Source organism: Meriones unguiculatus, chromosome 4 (genome assembly GCF_030254825.1).
Source record: "Meriones unguiculatus strain TT.TT164.6M chromosome 4, Bangor_MerUng_6.1, whole genome shotgun sequence".
In the NCBI taxonomy this organism is placed as follows: Eukaryota; Metazoa; Chordata; class Mammalia; order Rodentia; family Muridae; genus Meriones; species Meriones unguiculatus.
In genome coordinates, this window is record NC_083352.1 from 59,502,007 (window position 1) to 59,525,183 (window position 23,177).

Here is a 23,177-nt window from a genome sequence, read left to right on the forward strand (position 1 = left end):
GTGAAGGTTGTTGCTTCCCTAATTTCTTTCTCAGTCCTTTTGGTCTTTTGTATACAGGAGGGCTACTGATTTTTTTTTTTTTTGAGTTAATTTTGTATCCAGTCACTTTACTGAAGGTGTTTATCAGCTGTAGGAGTTCCCTGGTAGAATTTTTGGGGTCACTCAGGTATACTATCATATCCACAAATAGTGATACTTTGACTTCTTCCTTTCTAATTTGAATCCCCTTGATCTGCTTTAATTGTCTTATTGCTCTAGCAAATATTTCAAGAACTATGTTGAAGAGCTATGGAATATATTAATATTTAACATACCTCTATTACTGGGAGTGTTGTTATTTCTGTTAAGAACAGAGCTTATTTGCACAAACTTTTATTTCTAAAGCATTGGTCCTCCATGATGTTACGGCTTAAAATGATATTCATAATCTTTTTTTATTTTATTTTTCTTTTCTTCACAATTTATTCATTATATATCCTGCTTGAAGCCCCCTACCTCAACTCCCCCCAATTCCACTCTCCCTTTCTCTTCCCCCCATCCTCTTCCCCTAGTCCACCAAAAGGGGCACTATTGCCATCTGCTCTTTGCTCCTTACATCTCATCAGGACTGCCTGGATCTTCTTCCTCAGTGGCCTGAGTGAGATGTGTCCAGATCTAGCAATTGGTGCGACTTTTCTTCACATACACACACCACACTAAATTTTCTCCCTCTTTTCTGTTACCCTGTTCTTGGTATTGCTGTCACAATCAACAGGAAGCTAGTGTCAGAGATGCAGGAGCCAAGTTCTGATGCTGGAGGTCCTTGGATGGTTAAGTGGAGGGGTATATTCTGCCAAATTGGACACATCATATCCTTTCACCACAAAGAAATAAACTTTCACTTCTTTTGAATAATTGCATTTTTTTATTCATTACAATTACCTTTTTTATCCTCTTAGTGGAAATACTACAAAATCAATACGGTTCTCTTCACAGCAAATATTCAGAGATGTGATTTTTCGGAACCTCTTTAATAACAAAAGCATAAAAGCTTAAGAACATAAACTATAAAATAGAACATACTGAGGACAATCAATCATATTCTGAGAAGATCCAAATGGAGACTGAGCTGCCAACTGGCCACCACCATTCTATAAGGACATTTGCTCAACCATGTTCATGGCAGCTTTATTCATAATAGCCAGAATCTGGAAACAACCTAGATGTCCCTCAACTAAGGAACAGATACAGAAATTGTGGTATATTTACACAATAGAATACTATTCAGCTATTAAAAACAAGGAAATCATGAAATTTGCAGGCAAATGGTGAGAACTAGAAGAGATCATTCTGGGTGAGGTAAGCCAGAAACAGAAAGACAGTCATGATACACAATCACTTATGAGAGAATATTACCTGTATAATACAATATAGCCATTTACAGACCTTAAGAGGCTAAACACTAAGGAGAAACCTAGGAAGGATGTTTAAATCTCATTCAGAATGGCAAACAGATAGACATCAGAAGCAGTGAAAGAGAGGAAACATGATGGGAGCCTACTATAGGGGGTACTCTGAAAGGATCCACTCAACAGGGGATCAAAGCAGATAGTTATAATCTTACGTGTTGACATGTTGTTTTCCAAATAAGACTGCAAAAACAAAGTCACATTGCTAGAATTTTTTTTTACATTTTAAACATCCATTTTATTTTTTCATACAGTATATTTAGACCACAACTTTCTCTCCCCATACTCCTCCAAGAATCATCTCACCTGTCAACTAGCCAATTCCATGCTCTTTCTTTTTCTCTCTCTTTAGAAAACAAACAACCAAAAAACAAAATCAAACCAACACACACACACACACACACACACACACTCAGAAACCAAACAAAGCAGGCATACAGATACTACACTAAACCTATAAAAGCAGAATACAATAAGCCATAATACACAAGCAATACTATACAAACAATAAGCATAATATACAAGACAAAAACAACAAAAAAAGTGCCCAAACATAGCTCTATGACACAAAAAGCCTACAAAATTACCATTGAGGTTGTTTTATGATGGTCATCATCTACTGAGATGGGCCTGAGGCCCCCCCTTTAAGTATGACTTCTATATTTATGGAGACTCTATTTGAAGAAATTAAATCTATATTTGAAAAGTGGGTATCACTTGCCAGTAACTTGGTTAGGGATAGGAATCCATATCTACTTCCTCCTCTGAGTGCTGGGATTCTAACTTGCTTGTACCTATCCAGGTCCAGTGCATTCTGATGTACTTTTTTCCTTTTCAGACACAGTCTCTGAGTTCATGGGTATATAATTTCTATTCTGTTTGGAAGACAGTTTCCTTATCCCTTCTGACTATTATAGTCTTTCCTCTTCCTCAGCACTCCATGAGCCTTGAAGGGAAAGTTTGATGAAGATATTCCTGTTAAAACTGAGTGTTCCAAAATCTTTCATTTTCTGGTAATAATCCATTTGTGGGTTACAATCTACCACAATCGGAAACTTCTCTGATGATGGTTTGGTGAGGCATAGCTAAAGTTAAGTCATAATTATTTATATTGTTTTAAAATTAGGATCAATGCATTTTAGCTTTTAAAATTTGATTCTAATTAAATGTTTCAAATTTTAAAATTACTATATACTTGCATGTGTACATGTATACATGCCCATGTATATACATACATAAGTGTATATATACATATTTCAATGAAATATATGTATATATGCATATATTCCACAGATATGCACACATACATTCCATTTATAAATACATATAGATGCATATAACATACATATGGATATATTCGATTTTCCTTGGTACTCAAAAGTTTGTAGGAAGTTAATTTCTTTATTCTTCTTACACCAAACATGTCAAGAAGCATGGGAAGCTACGAAGGCACAAAACCAAGAGAAACATAGTTTCTAATCCTAAGGTGCTTGTTCTCAAGTGTGGAAAAACATTTTCGTTGGGCTTCTGGGGAAGGTGAGAGACAGAAGCTGAATTCATGATTTCTCAATTTCATTGAAGGATGAGAACATAGGCTCTCCTCTCTTTTCAGCATGAGGAAATGATGAGTCTCATTTGTGTCTGCAAATTGAGGAGGGAGGGATTCGCTGTGCTACTTTTTACTGAACACAACAATGCAAGGAGTAAAGGAAGGAACCTGGGGTTTTTCCTGAAGAACACATATGATTTGCTACAGACACCCATATGAACCTTTGGCATACTGCATAAGAATTATCATACTGCTCCCCACCCCCCAAGGGAGGAGCAGTCCTGTTAGGCCACAGAGGAGGGCTTTGCAGCCAGTCCTGAAGATACCTGATAAAACAGGATCAGATGAATGGGGAGGAGGTCCCCCCTATCAGTGGACTTGGAAAGGGGCACGGTGGAGATGTCTCTTGTCCTCACCAGCAAGAGGTGAGTCCTTTGGAGTTTCCCATCAACAGGACAAATCAATGCTTCTTCAGATGTCCTCTTCTTAACTGTGTGTGGCTCCAATCAGGTCCTCTTGTGTGTATCCAAGATCAGTGTGCCTTAGTTTCATAAATTTTTGTCCTTCCACGTGGTTGTATCTTCCTCTTGCCTTTTTCTTTGTGTGTGAACATACAAAGCCTATCTGGAGGGCAGGGGATGTCTCAGAGCAACACTGGCTGCTCTGGCCGGGGACCCCGGTTTGGTTTGCAGCACCCACACACATCAAGCCAGACACTAATAGCTGGAACTTCAACACCAGGGGATCCATCGCCCTCTGCTGGGTTCTCTGGGAACCTACATCTGTGCATAAACACTTTTTTTCCAGACAGAATACACCAGAGAATTATTAGCTTAGGGTACTGTCTTAGTTGTGTTAATTTCTTCCCATCGGAAAAGGCTTTCTACAATTTAGATCTATTTCAGATGCCTCTATTTCCAGTACTTTAAATTTTATTCCATCAGGAGCCTGAGGTTTTTTTTTTAATACATTCTACTTATATACCAATTTTATAAGATTTATATTTTACAAATCTCTCTTCCCATAAGAATGCTTCCATGCTTTCATCTTCTCAGAATATGATTTATTGCCCTCCGTATGTTCTAGTTTATAGTGTATGTTCTTAAGCTTTTATGCTTTTGTTATTAAAGAGGTTCCGAAAAATCACATTTCTGAATATTTACTGTGAAGAGAACCCTATTGATTTTGTAGTATTTCCACTAAGAGGATAAAAAAGGGAATTGTAATGAATAAAAAAAAAATGCAATTATTCAAAAAAAGTGAAAGCTCATTTCTTTGTGGTGAAAGGATATGATGTGTCCAATTTGGCAGAATATACCCCTCCACTTAACCATCCAAGGACCTCCAGCATCCAGAACTTGGCTCCAGCATCTCTAACACTAGCTTCTTATTGATTGTGACAGCAGTTCCAAGAACAGGGTAACAGAAAAGAGGGAGAAAATTTAGTGTGGTGTGTTTATGTGATGGAAAGGATGCACCAATTGCTAAATCTGGTCACATCTCACTTAGAGGGAATTTGTTCTATTCAGCCTGCAGCAGAGGACTGGCTGAAGAGCATCCCTAGGAAAGTGCATGCCCAGTTACTGTCCTCTTCACACAAAATGGGGAGAGCAGGTCTTAGGAAACTTAGAAGATCCTGCCATGGTATAATTACCTGGTGTCTGGACCCCATACTGAGATCTCATTAATCACAGCAATTTGCTCCAGCTCAGGTTTCTGCAGCTGAGGTTTCTGTAGCACCCCACCATCAATAAGAAGAAAACTGAGCTTTTGCTTCTCTTTCAGTATTTTTCTACCAAATGTTCTATTTTCTTGGCTTTGTTTCCTAGCTACTCTGAGCAAATTGGATAATAACCAAAGTAGCCTCCCTAACAGAAAAGAGCCATTTAGTGCATGACATCCCAACACTTCGCTGTTTCAGATTTTTTTTTTTTTTTGGCCTTGATTTTTACAATATTGTCTACAGAATTTCAAAACTTTTTAATTTTTTATTTATTACAATTTGTTCACTTTGTATCCCAGCTGTAGCTCCTCCCTTATCCCCTCCCAACCCCTCCTTCCCTTCCTCTTCTCCCATGTCCCATCCCCAGTCCACTGATAGGGGAGGTCCTCCTCCTCTTCCATCTGACCCTAGCCTATCAGGTCTCCTCAGGGCTGACTGCATCATCTTCCTTTGTGGCTTTATAAGATTGCCTCCCCAACCCCATCGGGAGGTGATCAAAGAGCCAGCCACTGATTTCATGTCAGAGACAGCCCCTGCGCCCATTATTAGGGAATGCGCTTGGATACTGTACTGCCATGGGCTACATCTATGCCAGGGTTCTAGGTTATCTCCATGCATGGTTGGAGTATCAGTCTCAGAAAAGATCCCTGGACCAAAAAATTTTTGGTTCTGCATGGAGTCCCCTCCATGTCTTTCTATCTCCCCCTTCTTTCATGAGATTCCCTGCACTCTGCCCAAAGTTTGGCTATGAGTCTCAGCATCTGCTTTAATAACCTGCTGGGTAGAATCTCTCAGAGGCCCGCTGTTAAGCTCCTGTCTTGTTACTTGTTTTCACCTTCTTCAGATGTCATCCCATTTGCCTTTCTGAGTGAGGATTGAACATCTTATCCAGGGCCCTCCTGAATAAGACTTTTTTATATTTTATATTAGATAACTGACAGGATTTATCCATTTTTTTTCAGTGTCTAATTATGTAACTTTTTGTCTCTTCAATGTGTTGGAATAACTATTTGTGTTGACATAATCTATGATAAAGAAATACTTGAAGTCAATTGCATTCATCCTATTTTGTGGAAATTATGATAAAACATCATAGATATATAATAACATTTAAATATATGTTAATATTTTCAAAACATTTTTGTGTTTATACTCAGAAATGAAACCAGAGAACAATTGTCTTGTCTCTTCTTTATGTCTTTATGGCTATTATCTCAAACTGTTTGACAATTCTTTTACAAAAGATGAATCTCATAAATCAGGCAAATGTAGGTTTCTCTGACATTATTACTGTAAGTGAAATTTGAATTGGGTTTCTTCCAAAGCAAAATGTAGCTCAGCTGTACAATCTTCATGGCCTTATCTAGGGGATGGATAATGTCTTAGGTTTTCATGTTAATGCGTTTCCATGCTTTCTTTCCGTTCTTTGACAGATCCCATGAATTTTATTTTTATAGAGCGTTGTGGACTTAATCCATACGCAGATTTGTTGGACTGATGTTACCACTGTCTGTCATGATTTTTTCATTTTCCTAATATACAGTTATGCCGCCTGTTCAGTCTTCATTACACTTTGATTTCTCTCTTAAAATGTTGAATAATAAACTTTTCCATTTTGTGATCAAAGTTACAAAGTACATGACTCAAGAAAACAATTTATCTGTTTGATATTTAATTCATTAACATAAAATTGTATATTGTATTTTTATGTTCTTTATGTTATATCCTTGGATAATGACAATGTTTATGAATGATTTTTAAAGTTTCTTTAAATGATTTTAAAGTTTATTTAAAGTGTCAGTGAGTCTATGTGTGTGTGTGCCACATGCGCATATGTGTCTGTGGAGGCCAGAGGAAGGTGTTGGGTCTCCCTAGAGCTGGAGTTATAGGACTTGTGAGTTGAGGGATATGGATGCAAGAACATAGTCACGTCTTGGAAGAATAGCATGCACTCTTAACTGCTGAGACATCTCAACAGCCCCTACAATAACAAGTTCTTATCTAAATACAATTTTTAGTGTTGCTTCAAATGTGTGGCATTTTCTAAAGCTATATTCCAGAGTTGTCTTTTATTTAGGCTAAACATCTTTATAATTTATTTATTTATTGTTAATTACAGTTTATTCACTTTGTATCCAGCTGTAGCCTCCTCCTTCATCCCCTCCCACTCCCACCTGTCTCTCTCATCTCCTCCCATGCCCCTCCCCAGGTCCACTAATAGGGAGGTCCTCCCCCCCTTCCCTCTGACCCTATCCTATCAGGTCTCATCAGATTTGACTGCATTGTCTTCCTCTGTGGCCTGGTTAGGCTGCTCCCCGCTTGGGGAGGGGGGGTTATCAAAGAGCCAGCCACTGATTTCATGTCAGAGACAGCCCCTGTTTCCACCACTAGGGAACCCACTTGGACACTGAGCTGCCATGGGTTATCCCAGAAGCAGAAAGACACACAAGGTATATACTCACTTATAAGTGGATACTAGACATATAATATAAGATAAACATACTAAAATCTGAACACCTAAAGAAACTAAGCAAGAAGCAGGACCCTGGGTAATATAACCAATCCTTACTCAGAAAGACAAATGAGATAGACATCAGAAGAGGGAGAAAACAGGAAACAGAACAGGAGCCTACCCCAGAGGGTCTCTGAAAGACTCCATCCAGCAGGGTATCAAAGCAGATGCTGAGACTCAGCCAAACTTTGGGCTGAGTGCAGGAAATCTTATGAAAAAAAAATGGGAAATAGAAAGACCTGGAGGGGACAGGAGCTCCACAAGGAGAGAAACAGAACCAAAATCTCTGGGAACAGGGGTCTTTCTGAGACTGATACTCTAACTGAGGACCATGCACAGATGAAGCTAACATTTTTCAAATGTGTATAATTAATTTTCAAATAGTTGAGTTGTCATCTCCCAAACTAGTGTTTCTAACTTTATTAGATAAGAGCCGAAAGAAGAGTTCTTTCCCTACAATTTTGTTTAAAATGTTTAAGGTCAAATAAGTTTTAATATTCCAATGACATTTAATGTTTGATTTGTTATATGAGATTTTTATGAATCTATCAGTAAAACTTTCATTGCACTATTCAGTGTCCCAAGAGCTCTTGCTTGTTTTTCTTATTTTTGCTCACAAGTCACAGTTTTCAGGTGTTCATTTTATTACAAGCTTTGGTTATCTTAGCAAAAATAGTCCTCTAAATTACTTTGATACTATTCTAGCTTGACTCATTGCTTTCTTCTTTCATTAACTCTTGATCCTTACTCTTTTTTTAATTTAAATTTATTTTTTAAATTTATTCACTTTCTTTTTTATTTTTTATTTTTATTAATTACACTTTCGTCACTTTTTATCACCCCTTAAGCCCCACCCTCCTCCCCTCCCAATCCCACCCTACCTCCCCTTCTTCACAGATGCCCCCCCGCCAAGTCCACTGATAGGGGAGGTCCTCCTCTCCTTCCTTCTGATTTTAGTCTATCAGATCTCATCAGGAGTGGCTGTATTGTCGTCTTCTGTGCCCTGGTAAGGCTGCTCCCAACTCAGGGGGAGGTGATCAAAGAGCAGGCCAATCAGATTATGTGAGAGGCAGTCTCTCTTCCCATTACTATGTAATCCACTTGGACACTAAACTGCCATGGGCTACATCTGTGCAGGGGTTCTAGGTTATCTCCATGCATGGAACTTGATTGGAGTTTGAGTCTCTGGGAAGACCCCAGTGTTCAAATTTCTGGTTCTATTGCTCTCCTTGTGGAGTTCCTGTCCACTCCAGATCTTACTGTTTCCCACTTCTTACATAAGATTCCATGCACATTACTCAACAGTCGGCCATAAGTCTCAGCATCTGCTTTGATAGTCTGCAGGGCAGAGCCTTTCAGAGGCCCTCCGTGGCAGGTTTCTAGCTTGTTTCCTGTTTTCTTCTTCTTCTGATGTCCTTCCTCTTTGCCTTTCAGGATGGGGATTGAGCATTTTAGTCAGGGTCCTCCCTCTTGATTAGTTTCTTTAGGTGTACAGATTTTAGTAGGTTTATCCTATAGTGCATGTCTATATGAGTGAGTCTATACCGTGTGATCCTTATTCTTAAAGTGAGCTGGGAGAAAGAATCACATCAGTGATTCCCATGAAAGCAACTCAGTCTGCCTTTTTTTTTTGAAGCAGCAACATTTAATTTCCCTTTAGTGTAGATTTTAAAACATCTTGACTATTTATTTGTTTGTTTGTGTGTTTGTGTGTGTGTGTGTGTGTGTGTGTGTACATGGGTGTATGCTGCTCTGGCTTGTGTGTGGGAGGTCAAAGAACAACTTATGGAATTGAGTTCTCTTCTACCATGTGTGTCGAAGGGATGAAATCCAGGTTGTGAGCCTTGGTGTCAAGTACCCTTCATGTACTGGAGCCATCTCCTTACCCCCAATGTACTTTTTTTTTAATTTTTAATTGCACTTTATTTACTTTGTATCCCTCTCTAGTTCCCTCTCTCCTCCCCTCCCAATCCCTTTCTTTCTCCCCCATCTCCACACATGCCCCTCCCCAAGTCCACTGATAGGGGAGGGTTTCTTTTTCTTCCTTCTGATTCTAATCTGTTAGGTCTCATCAGGAGTGGCTGCATTGTCTTCCTCTGTGGCCTGGTAAAGCTGCTCCCCCCTCAGGGGGAGGTGATCAGAGAGCAGGCCAATCAGTTCATGTCAGAGGTGGTCCCTGTTCCTAATGTACATTTTTAAACATGACTTTTAAAGTTTTCTTTCTGATCTTTTCCAATACATAGGAGAGTGGGCAAAGCACTTGTAAGAGCATGAAAAGCCTGAGTTCAGACCCCTATTACTCACTTAATAAACCGACCCTAACTGTAACCCCAGCACTGGAGAGCAGAGACATGGACAAGCAGGTTCCAGTGGCTTCCTGAAGGATCAGCCTAGCTGAAAGAGAAAGCTCTAGCTTCCACGAAAGGAGCTGACTCTGAAGAGCGTGGCAGAGAGGACATTCAAACTCAGTTTCTGGCTTGTACATGCACACACTTGTGAACACACTTGTATACACATGTCCTGGCACACACACCACAAACAAATCCCACTCTACTTAGCAAGATTGAATTTGAAAGAAAATTCATTATAATAATGATAAAATTAATAATATCAGCTATAGTCGTGATCAACCAAAAATTATACACTTTTTGAAAATTTAAAAAATACACCTTTGAAACTGGGTCTTTCTCTCTCTGTGTTAGAAATGATAATGTTAAGATCCAATATTGCTCTTCAATAATCCTACACTTTTCATACCAACTAGGCAGGAAATCTTGTTGGCTCCAAGTTCTCCTGCAAGGTCACTGTAGTTGGAGTAACAGGAAGATGTGCTAGATTCAGAGACAGCTTATATTTAATCCAACATAAAGTACTTAAACTCATCACAACGAAGTATGACAATCACATTAACTAATCCACAAAGAAGTATATGTCATTTTAATAGTAATGGAACAAGCCATCCAATTAATTAGCAACAAATTGGACAGATTGCTCTGGAAGTTTTCCAGGAGGGAAGGTCCCTCTGGGATTTTGCTTCCAAAGCAAGAAACTGATATCCATTATCACCTTGGGTACAGTATTTTTTCCATTTTTTTTAAACTTTCTTCTTTTATTTTTGAGATTTTAATATAATTACATCATTCTCCTTCCTTTGTCTGCCTCCAAACCCTTCCATATACCTTTCTTTGTTTTTTTCAAAGTCATGCCCTCTTTTTACACTAATTATTGTTACATGCATCAGTATGTATCATATGAAACCATTGTTACATAACAATTAATTATTGTTACAATTCATTGTTACATGTTTCACACCTGTATATACACATACATTCTTAAATACAACTCATCAATCTCTATAATGTTTCTATGTACAATTTAGGGATGCCCATTTGGTATGGGAACATTTCAGAAGAGTGGGTGGAAAGAATGTTAAGAGCCAGAAGACGAAAGTTTTTTGTGAGATTGTGTATCCTAGCAATGTCAAAAGCTGCACCCACAAAGTCTCACCAACATGACCGCATAAACATAGGCAGAATTAGGACAGCAACAATAGACATGATAAAGTGGATGGGGAAAGCCCATGAGGCTTAAATTATATCAAAGAATTACAAACAACTAAAAAAAGCTGAGATTGGGAGAATCAGTCTTTCCCAGGAAAGAGCTCACCAGTTGGATATCTAATTGTTTTTAATTCTTAAATTTTACATTCCATAATGTAATTGATCATAGAATTGCAAGACAGAGGACCCAAGATGTTGGTGGGGGAAAATTGTGACTCATAATCTGCATGGCCACCATAAACTGATGAAAGGCTTTCTGGGTATTTCCTCTGCCTATAAACAACAGAAATATCATAACCTTGTAATATAAAAAAAGGTTTTATAACTCATTCAATTCTTGCAACAATCCTGAAAATATCATCTTCCCTGTTTTATAACAATGTTCCCCTGTGTCAGATATCTACTCAGACTAATGTCAATAACGCACCATACATCTGGTGGCAAGGTGTTCTTACACTTCAGATCACTACCAAAACAAGGACAATATAGTCCTGCCCATTAACATCACTGATGAGCTTGCCTTTTCTATAAACCAGACTAGAACACTAGAGAACTTGGTCATGAAGAATGTTAGCCTTTCCCTAAGCCTGCTTCCATCTTTCAGTGTCCATCCTTGTATTCAGGGAAAGTAGGAACAATGGGCTCTGTATTAAACAGCTCTGAGGTACCAAACCATCAACGGAGGCTTCATTTGACTGGAGGCTTTTGGCACAGAGACTGTACATAACCTTGGGGTAATGTTCTCCATTGGAGAGTGAATTGACCTTCTCTGTTTTACTTCAAGCTAGTACCACGTCCTGTTTGGTTTGAAAAGTTAAGAACGCTTATGTTACATTAAATTTTCTATTCTTATACTTGGCTCTTGGTATAGCAGTGTCACCTACCACTCCTTAACCATGTTCTCAAATGCCATATGAATTAAATATGTGCAAACAAAATAACTGCTATCACTCCTACATTCCTCCCCACACCATACCAAAAGTCTATTGTTTCGTGTGGGTCATTTACCTCTGTTCCACAGGCTCATGTGTCAAAATTCTGAATTTCACTAAGAGAAGGATGGATTGGTTTTGTTAACTAGTGTCTGGGAAGAGCTGAGCTGTCAGGAGCAAAGTGCCATTCTCCATCACCAAAAGAAACTAATCAGGGAATCATGTCTGAGGCAGCATGCACATCCATCCAGGCTGGATCCTAGGCTGTTGTGAGGTGTGACTCATCTCAGTCTGTAATAACACGCTCCTCCGTGACATCAGTTGTCACAGGAGAGGGATGTCATCTGTTCAGCTGGAATGTCTGTGTATAACACAGCAACACTTTGCAATGACTGTAGCCTGTTTCTCCATGACAGCACATCTGCTACCACGAGTGTTCACCGTAGGAAATTTCAGGCATACTGCATGGGTCTATAGCCATCCGCAGGAGTACGGAAAGTCTACCAGTAGCCACATCCTTAAAAGAGAACAATTCTCCCTCCCCCCAGCAGCTAGCAACTGCCAACACAGTAAGTGCTGGGGCCTGGAAAGCACCACCCCCATCTATGCAGGAATGTTGGTTGGCTTGTTCTTGTGTAGGTACCATAACTGCTGTGAGTTCCTGTCAAGAATACAGCCTTAAGTTGAATACTTTTTGCACACTACATGCATGTCCATAAACTCTGATTTACACTCATTTATCTTCCAAGAGATAACTAGCAGAGTAGAAAGAGCAAACAGACAACAGTAGTCAGAGGTTGCTAAATGGTAAGTCTGTAGTTTTCTGGAAAATAATCCCTTACATTCAAACTAGGAGGCCTAACACCTCCAGGTCCCTTTTTACATTAAAATTTCACAGCATACAAATGCCGTTCAAAAACAATTTTCATGGCCTTTTTTTTTTTCTTTTCTAAAATAATGTGCTTAAGAAGCAAGAGCAGGATATACATTTTAAAAACCTTTTTTTTTTAAGTTTTAAATCATAAGACGTAACAGAGAGCATTTTAACTTCTAAGTATCAAATGTTTACAATCGTGTGAAATTACAGAAAGGACCAATCAAATAATGTCTCCTGGCGACATGAGTTGAAGGTGTCTACCACACATCTAGCACACAGTATTTATGTGTACAGGAAACTCAAATGTAATCAGACTTTTCTGGGTGGAAAAACAAAAGGCAAAACTATGGGCTACACTTCCATTCTCTAATTTGCAGAAAGACTGAATAGTTTTAGGGGACTTTTTGTAGGAAGAATCATTTCGTGTAAGTCAGTATTGCTATCTTAAGTGCTACTATGGGGTTTGTTGGAATATACTAATACTATACCGCTATATATTAAAGGCAATCTGCTGAAAGTCATTTGCATAAGCTATTTGTGTGTGTGTACCAGTCAGAACAATATTGAGAGTATTCATGAACCTGCATGATACTGCACTGTTTTCTCTTGTTTCCTTTAATCAGTGTTTCTAAATTTATTTTTTTTTTCAGAATGAAAAGTCTCCAGGGCGATCTGCAAGTCGATCAAGTAACATATCAAAAGTAGGTGAAATCTCTCTATGTCCCTGTTTATTGATTTCTACATTTCATGAGTTCAATGACTATTGATAACATTTAACCTATAATTATTATGTATGAGAATTACTCAGATTTGTTAATGGTTTGAACTGTCTCACACCTTTACTGGGGAAATGCTTTCATGCAAATGCATATGTTGTCTTTCCACTTCTCAATACAGAAGGAATTTGCTACTTTCAGAGTTGTCCTGGGAACTAGGGCTCTTTTTTCCTCCACTTCAAACACTATAGGGAAAACACACCCTCAGATCAAAACTATCAGCCTTTGTCACAGTTCCCATGGAATAAAATGTCATGATTCAGTTTCAACCTCACTGACACTAGATAACTTTTAGAAATCAATTTCATAAAATTTTCAGTTTGGCCATATTTAAGTTACAGAATCAATGAACAAAAATAAAATATATTCCCTAGACTAATTTTAAATCCAAACCAGGAAGCAGAGTCATTAAATCATTGTGAATCTAGACAAATATTCTAGACTTTTTACTAGTATGAAAACAAAATTCATGAACTGTTGTTTGAAATGGGGTGCCATGTGGTGGGCAGATATGGGGTAGCATGGTATGGGCAGATATGGCACTTGGGAAGTAAAATGTAATGTATGGTCATTTCTCAAAGTGGGCACTCTGATTTTCTAAGGCATTGTCAGAACAAAGATTATATATATAATTCACTTTATATCCCAATTCTAGCCTCCTCTCTTGTTTCCCCCGGGTGGATCCCACACTCCCTCCCTCTTATTTCCTATCCCTCTTCCCTAGTCCACAGAAAGGGAGAGTCCTCCTCCCCTACATCTGAGCCTACCCTATCAAGTCTCATCAGGACTGCCTAGATATCTTTTATGCCCTGGCAAGGCCGCCGCCAAGGAGAAGTGATCAAAAACAGGCAACAGAGTTCATGTCAGAGATAACCCCTGATACTACTAGGAAACCCACCTGGAGACTGAGCTGTCTATGAGCTACATCTTAGCAGGGGTCTAAGTCCTCTCTATGCATGGTCTTTGGTTGATTCATTAGTCTCCCCAGTCCCCCCTGGGCCCAGCATTTTGGGCCTTGTTGGTCTCCTTATGGAGCTCCTGTCTCCCCCTTCTTCAATAAGACTCCCTGGGCTCTTCCCAAAGTTTGGCTGTGAGTCTTTGCATCTGCTTCAATCCCCTGCTGGGTGGAGTCTTTAAGAAGCCATCTATGGTAGGCTACAGTCCTGTTCCTTCTCTTCAACTGTTTCTGGTGTCTTTTCCATTTGCTCTTCTAAAGGAGAATTAAACATCCTCCCTAAGGTCCTCTTTGTTATTTAGCTTCTTTAGGTCTGTGGATTGTCATCTTGTATTATATGGCTAATACCTGCCTATGAGTGAGTGTATACTATGTGTGTCTTTCTACTTCTAGGTTACCTCACTCAGGATGATCTTTTCTAGTTCCATCCACTTGCCTACAAATTTCATGATTCCCTTGTGCTTAATAGCTGAATAGTAGCCCATTGTACAAATACACCACAATTTCTTTATCCATTCTTTGACTGAGGGACATCTAAATTTTTTTCCAGATTCTGGTTATTACAGATAAAGCTGTTATGAGCATAGCTGAGCAAAGGTCCATAAGGACCTTTGTATGGTGAAGTATCTTTTGGGTATATGCCCATGAGTGGTATAGCTGGGTCTTGAAATAGAGCTATTCCCAGTGTTCTGAGAAAGCACAAGATTGATTTCTAAAGTGGTTTACAAGTTTGCATTAGCAATGGAATAGTCTTCCCATTTCTCCACATCCTCACTGGCATATGCTGTCACTTGAGTTTTTGATCTTAAGCATTTTGATGGGTGTAAGACGGAATTTCACAGTCCATTTGATTTGTATTTCTCTGATAAGTAAGGACATTGAACATTGCTTTAAGTTCTTTTCCACTATTTGATGTTCCTCTGTTGAGAATTCTCTGTTTAGCTCTGTACCCCAATTTTAATTGGGTTATTTGGTTTGCTAGTGTTTAATTTCTTGAGTTCTTTATATTTTTCAGATATTAGCCCTCTGTCGGATGTAGAGTTGGAGAATTTTTTTTCTCAGTCTGTAGTCTGTCATTTTGTTTTGTTGACAGTGTCTTTTGCTAAGGTGTTATTACAAGAAGGCAAATTCCATCTCAGGGCCTTTCACTGGCCAGGACCTTTTCACATTCCCAGCCTTACTTCCATATTAGCAATTTTACACTGCTTTTTTGTGGTGAATCTAGAAATTAATAACAACATTAGAATTCATGCCAATTCCAGCAGCCCATTAGACAAGCTCTACTTTCTGCTTAGTTTCCAGAAGTGAATGACTTTGTTTTTATCTGAGAAGTAGGAGTTATAGAATGTCATCATTCTCTTCAGCTGGATTCTTGAAAAAAAAATCTTATAGATATATGACTTGTGCACATGTACTGTATACTTCCAGGAGTGTATCTCCAACCTTGGATATAGGCATTTTTGTTTGTTTCTATATATGGAGAACCACACTGTTGCTATGCTACCATCTATGCAGGTTGCCTAGATAGCATCCTTTGAAAGATGATCCAGAACACATCCATATGCTTGCTTGTAAAACATGCAGCACTCAAAACTGGTGTAGATGGAGAGTAAAACTACGTGTTACTGGCTTGATACTCTGAGAAGTAGTATAACCTTTAAATGGTGCAATTGGGTGATAGGTTGGTATACCAGTTGAAGGAAAGCCCTTGATGGGCATTGTTGGAGCAGGCCCCACTCCTTGCTCTCTTTTGCTACAGGACTCTCACAACTCTCACTAAGATGTGTTCTCCCTCTCCCTGCCATATCGGAAGTCTAAAAGCAATAGAAGTTTCTAGACGTCAGACTCCAAAATTGTGATTCAAAATAATCTTTGCTCCTGATAACATTATTGTATCTCGTATTTGTTATAGTAATGAAAATATGATGGTAAATTACTGAATGCTTTGAATTACATTCAAATCATAGTAACTCCATAGATATTTGAGAAGGAATATGCCCTTCTGATTGAGAACACTTTGGAGGGTCAGATTTTAAATCCAAGTTTCTGCTCTGTTGTTTCCTACTCATGTGATCCTGAGAGAATCAACTAAACTCCCTAAGATGGACTTACTCCTCCTACAACAAGGCTAGTCACCTGAAAGATTTCTTCATTTAGCTTATATTAGAAAACCAACTTCTAAATGCCTGTCATCCAAGTCTCATATGAAAGATCCCATCCAGAGGCATAAAACAGTGTCATCTTTCTGAGCAGATTAATGTTGAACAAGGAACAACTTAGAAGCTTGTCAAAGAACTGACAGTTCTGTTATCACACCAAATATTCATGATCTAGGAGAGAAAGCATGTCTTCCTTTCAAACTGCTGTTTGGAAAAATACATTGTGTTCACAAATTTCAGCCTTTCATGTTATTCTTTTAGAAAGTACATAAAAACAAAAGTTTTACTTCCCATCTCTGACTTATTCTCAAAGATTCTCTGGCATTCTGTTTGGAGATTAATGAAAATCTTTTCTTGGTTACCTTAATTGTATTACAGAAAAGTCTCAACTATCAAACCCTTGTAGATTCCTGTGAATCTAAATCTCTTAACTCAATACAACTCTCTTTGTATTTGTGTCAGAATGATAGTAAAAAATGACAAATACATTGCTGGGTCCTCACTACTTTCATGAGTTACTAAATGATAAACTCTTCAATGATCCTGTGAAATACTGAGTATAAAATGAAAAACACTACAAATATCTGAATTCTTTTATTTTAAAGTGTTAAAAAATATTAAAGATTTTCAAAATAACTTCATGCAAAAATATTGTAATTTTCAAGGCTATGAAAATAAGTTTAATGGAGTCATAAAGACTCTGAATTGCAGAGCATCTACTTACAGGGGTTGTAAAATTTTCTATATAGCTTTATCTATAAAAGGAGAAAGAATAGCAACATGTATATCTTGGTGAGGTTCTTGGAAATTGGCAAAGCAATGCGTAATATCAGCTACTCCAATTGTGAGGCTCCAAATACTTATACCTCAATGACAGCATTAACTTTCACCAAAATATTTCCTCGAACAAATGAACTTGAGACTGTAATGTATGTACTGTTCATTTTTTTCTAGGTGAACCAGAATAAATTTGATGGTGATAAAATTAAGATAAGGAAGACATTAAAAATTCTGTGTACAGGAGAGCTGTCTCCAGGGTCATAAGAACAGTAGAGGTGTCCCAGCTGCAGCACTTGGGAGACTGGCCCCACACCTCACCTTGGCAGCACAGTAGAACTGACCCTGAGAGCATGGATGTGGGTGAACCAGCCTTGAGGGTATGAGAGCTGGAGAGCTATCCTGACCATTGCTGGCTGAGGCATTGGGTGACCTGTCTGGGGCAGTGTTGTAGAGTGTGTCCTGGTGGTGTAAATGCAGGAAAGCTGTCAGGCTGACCAACTCAACTACCACCCAGGCCCAGGCCCAGGGCCTGGAGTAGGCCCGCTCTATCATCTACTCCATCTCTAAACTGCTAGAGCACATGAAGGGACTGATCCTGCAGATCCAAAGCTTCAGCATCTCTGTGACACAGGACCACAATAGGATATCCAAGAGGAGTCCTGGTAAAGATCTAGTATTGATAGTACAGCAGAAGCCAGCAACCTCAAATGAGACCAATGACTCATTGCAATGAACATTTGCAGCTAAAGATGTATGGACAAAAGGGTACACTGAATGTCACACTGTGATACACTACAGTTTCCAATATGAGATGTTTCTTTTTTGTTTTTGTCTTTGTTTTTGTTTCTTTTGATGGGGCAGTTTCAAAAGCAGAGGGCAGATGCAAAGAGACAGGGAGATGGGTGAGATTAGAATACATGATATGAAATTCACAAAGAATAAAGAGTTTTTAAAAACTGTACATTCTTGTTAGCTTAAATGTTTTATATTCAACAATAACAAATGCATTTAGGTCAGCATTATTATAACTCATATTGTCTGTCTTCTTTCCCCCTTTTTAGCTTGTACTAGATTCCATCCATCACTACAGGGATGTTTCAGGATTTTGTGAGAACACCTTTCAGGACAGGGTAGAAAAACCTCCTCTGTATCCTTAGGTCTACTTCTCTACCTGCATCTTCTCATTCCTTACTGAGTGTGCAGATCTTCTGATCATCAGTCATTACTGTGTGTTTCCTTTGTTCTATGCTGGAACAGTGAAGCAGTACAAATGTATACCCTATCTGCAGTGAGCTCAGCTGAGAGGATTGCAAGAAAACATATGAAATTGCTGTGTATGTAAGCAAAAACTATGTATACAATACATGCACACACAGAGAGAATCTACACAATGTGAATGCTCTGCGTAGATGTGTATATACGCACCACACATACGTAAGACATACGCTCTACAACAGCGTGTGCCCCAATGAGTCAACAGACCCAAGAGTTCAAGAGGCCTCCTGGCATGTTCTGGTTGTGGTTGGTTTCTGAAAACTTGGACTTCACAAGTACAGTGCAGTCTTACCCATGAATTGTACCCGTTCACTGGGTCTGAACTGTAAGCCATGTGGCTTATTCTAAGCATGTGCTTTCCTTGAGGAGTCTGAACTACTTGCATACGTAACACAAATGAATGACCAGAGGATCCGCCTCAGGAAAATCTTAGACCAGGAGTCTATAGTGGCTTTCCCTGATAGACAGAGCTGTACAAGTGCCATTATCACCCGTTTTAGGGATAAAATAATTTCTAGGAAACTGTTCTGCTTTTGTTGGAAGCTGGTTGCTGGTTCCTATGAATTTGGGCCCATGTGCCCTTCCTTTTTGCTTCTTTTCCTTTGTGTCTTTCACTGTAATAAATCAGAGTTGGAGTGTGATTACAATCTCAACCCTGAGGACCTGAAATAGTTAGCATGGTTCAAGAAGAATTCCCAAAACATTTTCCTGAAAAGAAGTGCAGAGGCTGTGAACAACATAAGATCATCTCTGTTTAACTGATAGTTCAGAGGGAGCTTCCATAAACAAGGACTTCCATGAACAATGTTAGGAAACATGTTCAAGGGATATAAGTACAAGACATTGGAATGGAGGAAGCAGATTGTAAAAGAAGAGGACATAAAATAGCCAAGGAACTGTTATGAAAACACTCTATGTAATAGATACATTTTCTTTAGTCTGATTTTAAAGGTACCATTTAGCTTGAAAAATAAGAAATGAAATCAGAGTACAGAAAGGATCTCAAACCTTTATCTTTCTAAGTGAATATGGGTAAATGTGAACATTCCATTTGCCATTTTATAATTGTACATTATAAACATAATATTCCTGATGTGAATTTAAATTTTTTGTTGGTTGGTTTTTGTTTTGTTTATGTTTTGTTTCAAGACAGGGTTTCTCTGTGTAGCCATTGCTATCCTGGACTTGCTTTGTAGACCAGGCCTGCCTCAAATTCATCAAGATCTGTCTCTCTCTGAGTGCTGGGATTACAGGCATGTACCCCTGTGCCCAGCTCGATATAAAAACTTTAAGAATAGTGCATAATAAATCCTGAGTTGTTAGTGAAGATAATAATCATGTTTTTAGTTTTAAATTCTGAATTTTGAGATTTCTGGTCATTCCAACATTTCTTATTAGTTTATGGTTTTTGTTTGTCTTAACAATATTAGAGTTAGGCTATAACTTTTTTCTTATTTTATATTATTTATTTTTATAGAGTCTTGTTGTGTATCCCAGTATGACCTTGACCTCTAGATAGCTTGATTTAGGCTTATAAGAGCGAAGATTACAGAATGTGTCAGCACATTTCTGCGGATTTTTTCTTAATATTTCTTCTTTTAATAAGGACAGTGTGCTTTGGGTATATTAAAGTTGATCCAAGACCTATAGAGAATCTACATCATTTTAAACCTATGTAGATAATATTGTTGGAAAACCTTAAGTGTGAAGAGAGTATCCTTCTCTTTTATACACACTTATTTTGAAGATTTTAATGCATTACCAGTTCTCCTTGCTGTTTTTAACACACACGTGATTCATAAGTTTCTAAAGAAGAAAACTCAGCCAGATCTTATCTTTCTTTCAGTGTTTCCACAATAGAGGATCATTATATTCAGCTGCAACATTATTAACTTTACAAGAATATCCACTCAAAAGCAACTGTCACAGAGAAAGAAAGCCTTACTCCCAATTCAAGTTCATGAAATAGTTCTATGGAGTAAAGTCTTCGGTTTTTGAGTTGTGCAGAAAGCCGCTCATAAAATCGAATTCGCTTATGAAAAGAAATTCAAAAGTGACTACCTTAACAAAATGATACTTCAGTGAGTTTTTGTAATTTCTTACTATATTCCCCAGACTATATTGACTTGACAGGTTTCATCTAAATTTTTCAATTGGTTTCTACCTGGAAATATCTTCTATAAGGTTAGCATGAATATGTTATATCACTATAAAATAGTAGTTTTTTAAAGATTTCTCTTGTATGAATACCCCAGATTACTTCACAATAAAAGATGATGAATAATGTAGTCAAAACAATTTCTTCAACGAATACCTTTGAGGATTTGCTTTGCAAAATGTGTTGATGTGGATCACAGCGTTTTAAAAGATGTTACCTTTTGATCAAATTCATGCTTCATTGTCTTTTGAAAAACTTCATCACTCCATATTTTGCCAGACTTACCTTTAAGATTCCAAAATATTTCCCAGCAAGGTCAAGCTGAACATGTTCACCCTGTACAAAATGTACTGCAAATGCCTTCAGCTGACCCCAAGCCAAGCATTTGCGTTCTTGAGCAGGTGTTTAATGCTATGGCCTACCAAGAGATCCATCTTGGTTAGCTGATGCAAGGGGCCTATAAATCAGATATATCCGAAGACAGCACACCTTCAGAGGATAACCAAGATGTGTCGATGAAGTAAAGGAGGCTATAATATGGAGAAATGACTTGAACTAACTGGAGGGTTTTCACAGATCCTTAGTCTAAGTTCCTCTTGAGACCAAAGCTGAGAGAATGGATATAAATTCAGTTGAATTAGTAAAGGTGATGAGGACTATTAAGAAACCCAAAGCTGCTGTCCTGAGACTTTGTCTTTATGTATATTCTCTGCTTGGGAGTGCTCATGACTTCATAGGTCAATAATTCTCAGACCTGTTAAGCCAAAATATCATTCATAATCCTACTCAAAAAAAATCACATAGATATATAATAGTAAGAAGTTTTCCATCCAGTTGCTATAGCAAGATCCTGTGAAAAGGAAGTTTTGCAGTGAGTTGCTAAGCAAGCAGTAGTGGGAGAAACCAGTGTTGGAATGATAGAAGCAACACAGGAAAGGAGAAGTAAAAAGAAGTTCATTTTTTTTCTGTGTGGTGCCTCTAATATACAATGCTTTCTGGGGACTAGAAAGCAAGGCTTTCATCTTCTACCGGTCATTTATTGGCTCAAGGTCTTTCAGAGACAGAAAGATTTCTATGTATGCTGACACTCTTCATAAAAGTTTAGCTGCATGAGAAGGTAAGCGACCTAAAAAGCCATAGCAGCAAGGTCCCAAAGAAAATCAGCTGAAAACTTTAGTTAGAGAACTACCCAGAAACTGGGAGAAGTACATACTGGCACATGTTTAAATGGAAGATAATGGAGTAGGCTCATCACAATGCTGACAGTATCTGCTATGGTGCTCCATCTTCTCTGAACATGTGATCCATATTTACCGGTCCATCCTGTCCTGCGCTCTTGTAGATGATGACTTATTACAATTTCTAAAGAAAAACCCCAAAAGACAACATAGTAGAGTGAGGTTTTTGTTATTGTAAATGTCATAGCCAAACTAACTCATCTTCTTCAGTCTCTTTCTTGGTGAAATGTTTCTGGCTTCCTTTCCTTGAGTCTCTGACCATGTAAGTAGCTAAACTCACTCAGTAGATGTTGAATTTGGCTTTGAGAAAATAATTATTTGCAGCATACACCTCTCCTCATCATGGGTAAGTTCTATTCTTCAGTGAAGCGCTGTAAGCAGTACCAGACTGTGTAACCTGGTTTGAGGAAAAGATAAATTGTATGATCCACTGGTGTCCATGTTCTGTTTTCATTTTCCCTAGAATCCAGGAGCATGACAAGCCATCTCTATAAGTAATGTCTTCTATAGACTGGGAAGTGATCTGCAATACCCACACTTGCAGTTTCGAATGAGAAGGTTTATTGCACATAAAAAAAAAAGATTAAAGAAGAAAAATTTAAAAAGCAGATAGCAAGAAGCAGCTGAGACAGAAAAACATCGATTCAGATGCTCACAACATCTGACAGAAATGAACAGATGGTATAATTGAGAGAACAAACAGCATTAATAATATCAAATTGGGGCTTACAAACATCCAGCAGAAATGACTGAGAAGTAGCCAGCCATGTGCCATGAGTTCATGACTCAGGCAGTCCCCAGGGGAGGGTCCTTTGCAGCCTTGCTGTGGACAAGCTCCTGCCTCTCCATTCCCACTGTAGGCATATATATGTATGCCTCTTCCGGAAACTGCTTACCTTTTTATTGTACAACTACAGAATGGTTTAGAACCCTTAGTTGTTTGCTGTCTTTCCTGTCCTCTTGATACAGGGTACGGGGCGGGGAGGGTGGCATCCCCAGATGAGAGCCTAGGAAGCCATCTTGGAACAACATGTTCCAAGTTAGCACTGCCTCCAGTGCTAACTTCTCAGTAAGTTTAAATGGTACGTGGCAATTAACCAGTGCACAGTACATTACAAATCGTAAAAAGAATTCTGATATATTATAATGAATTATGTAACCTCTATAATATTAAAAATTCTTCTTCAGTTCTTCATTTGTATATTTAGCTTATTTGTTTTCCCATTTTCTAAATA

At 38.4% G+C, this 23,177-nt stretch overlaps 1 protein-coding gene across 7 annotated transcripts in view; it reads left to right on the forward strand.

Moving 5' to 3' along the window:
- Positions 1-23,177, forward strand: part of Marchf1 (membrane associated ring-CH-type finger 1) — an 862,889-nt gene that overhangs the window by 675,610 nt on the left and 164,102 nt on the right. For all 7 annotated transcript variants that reach the window (XM_060381857.1, XM_060381860.1, XM_060381858.1 and 4 more), the window contains one exon: positions 13,252-13,302. In XM_060381857.1, coding sequence (XP_060237840.1) covers positions 13,252-13,302 — 51 coding nt within the window. The remainder of the gene's footprint in view (positions 1-13,251; positions 13,303-23,177) is intronic.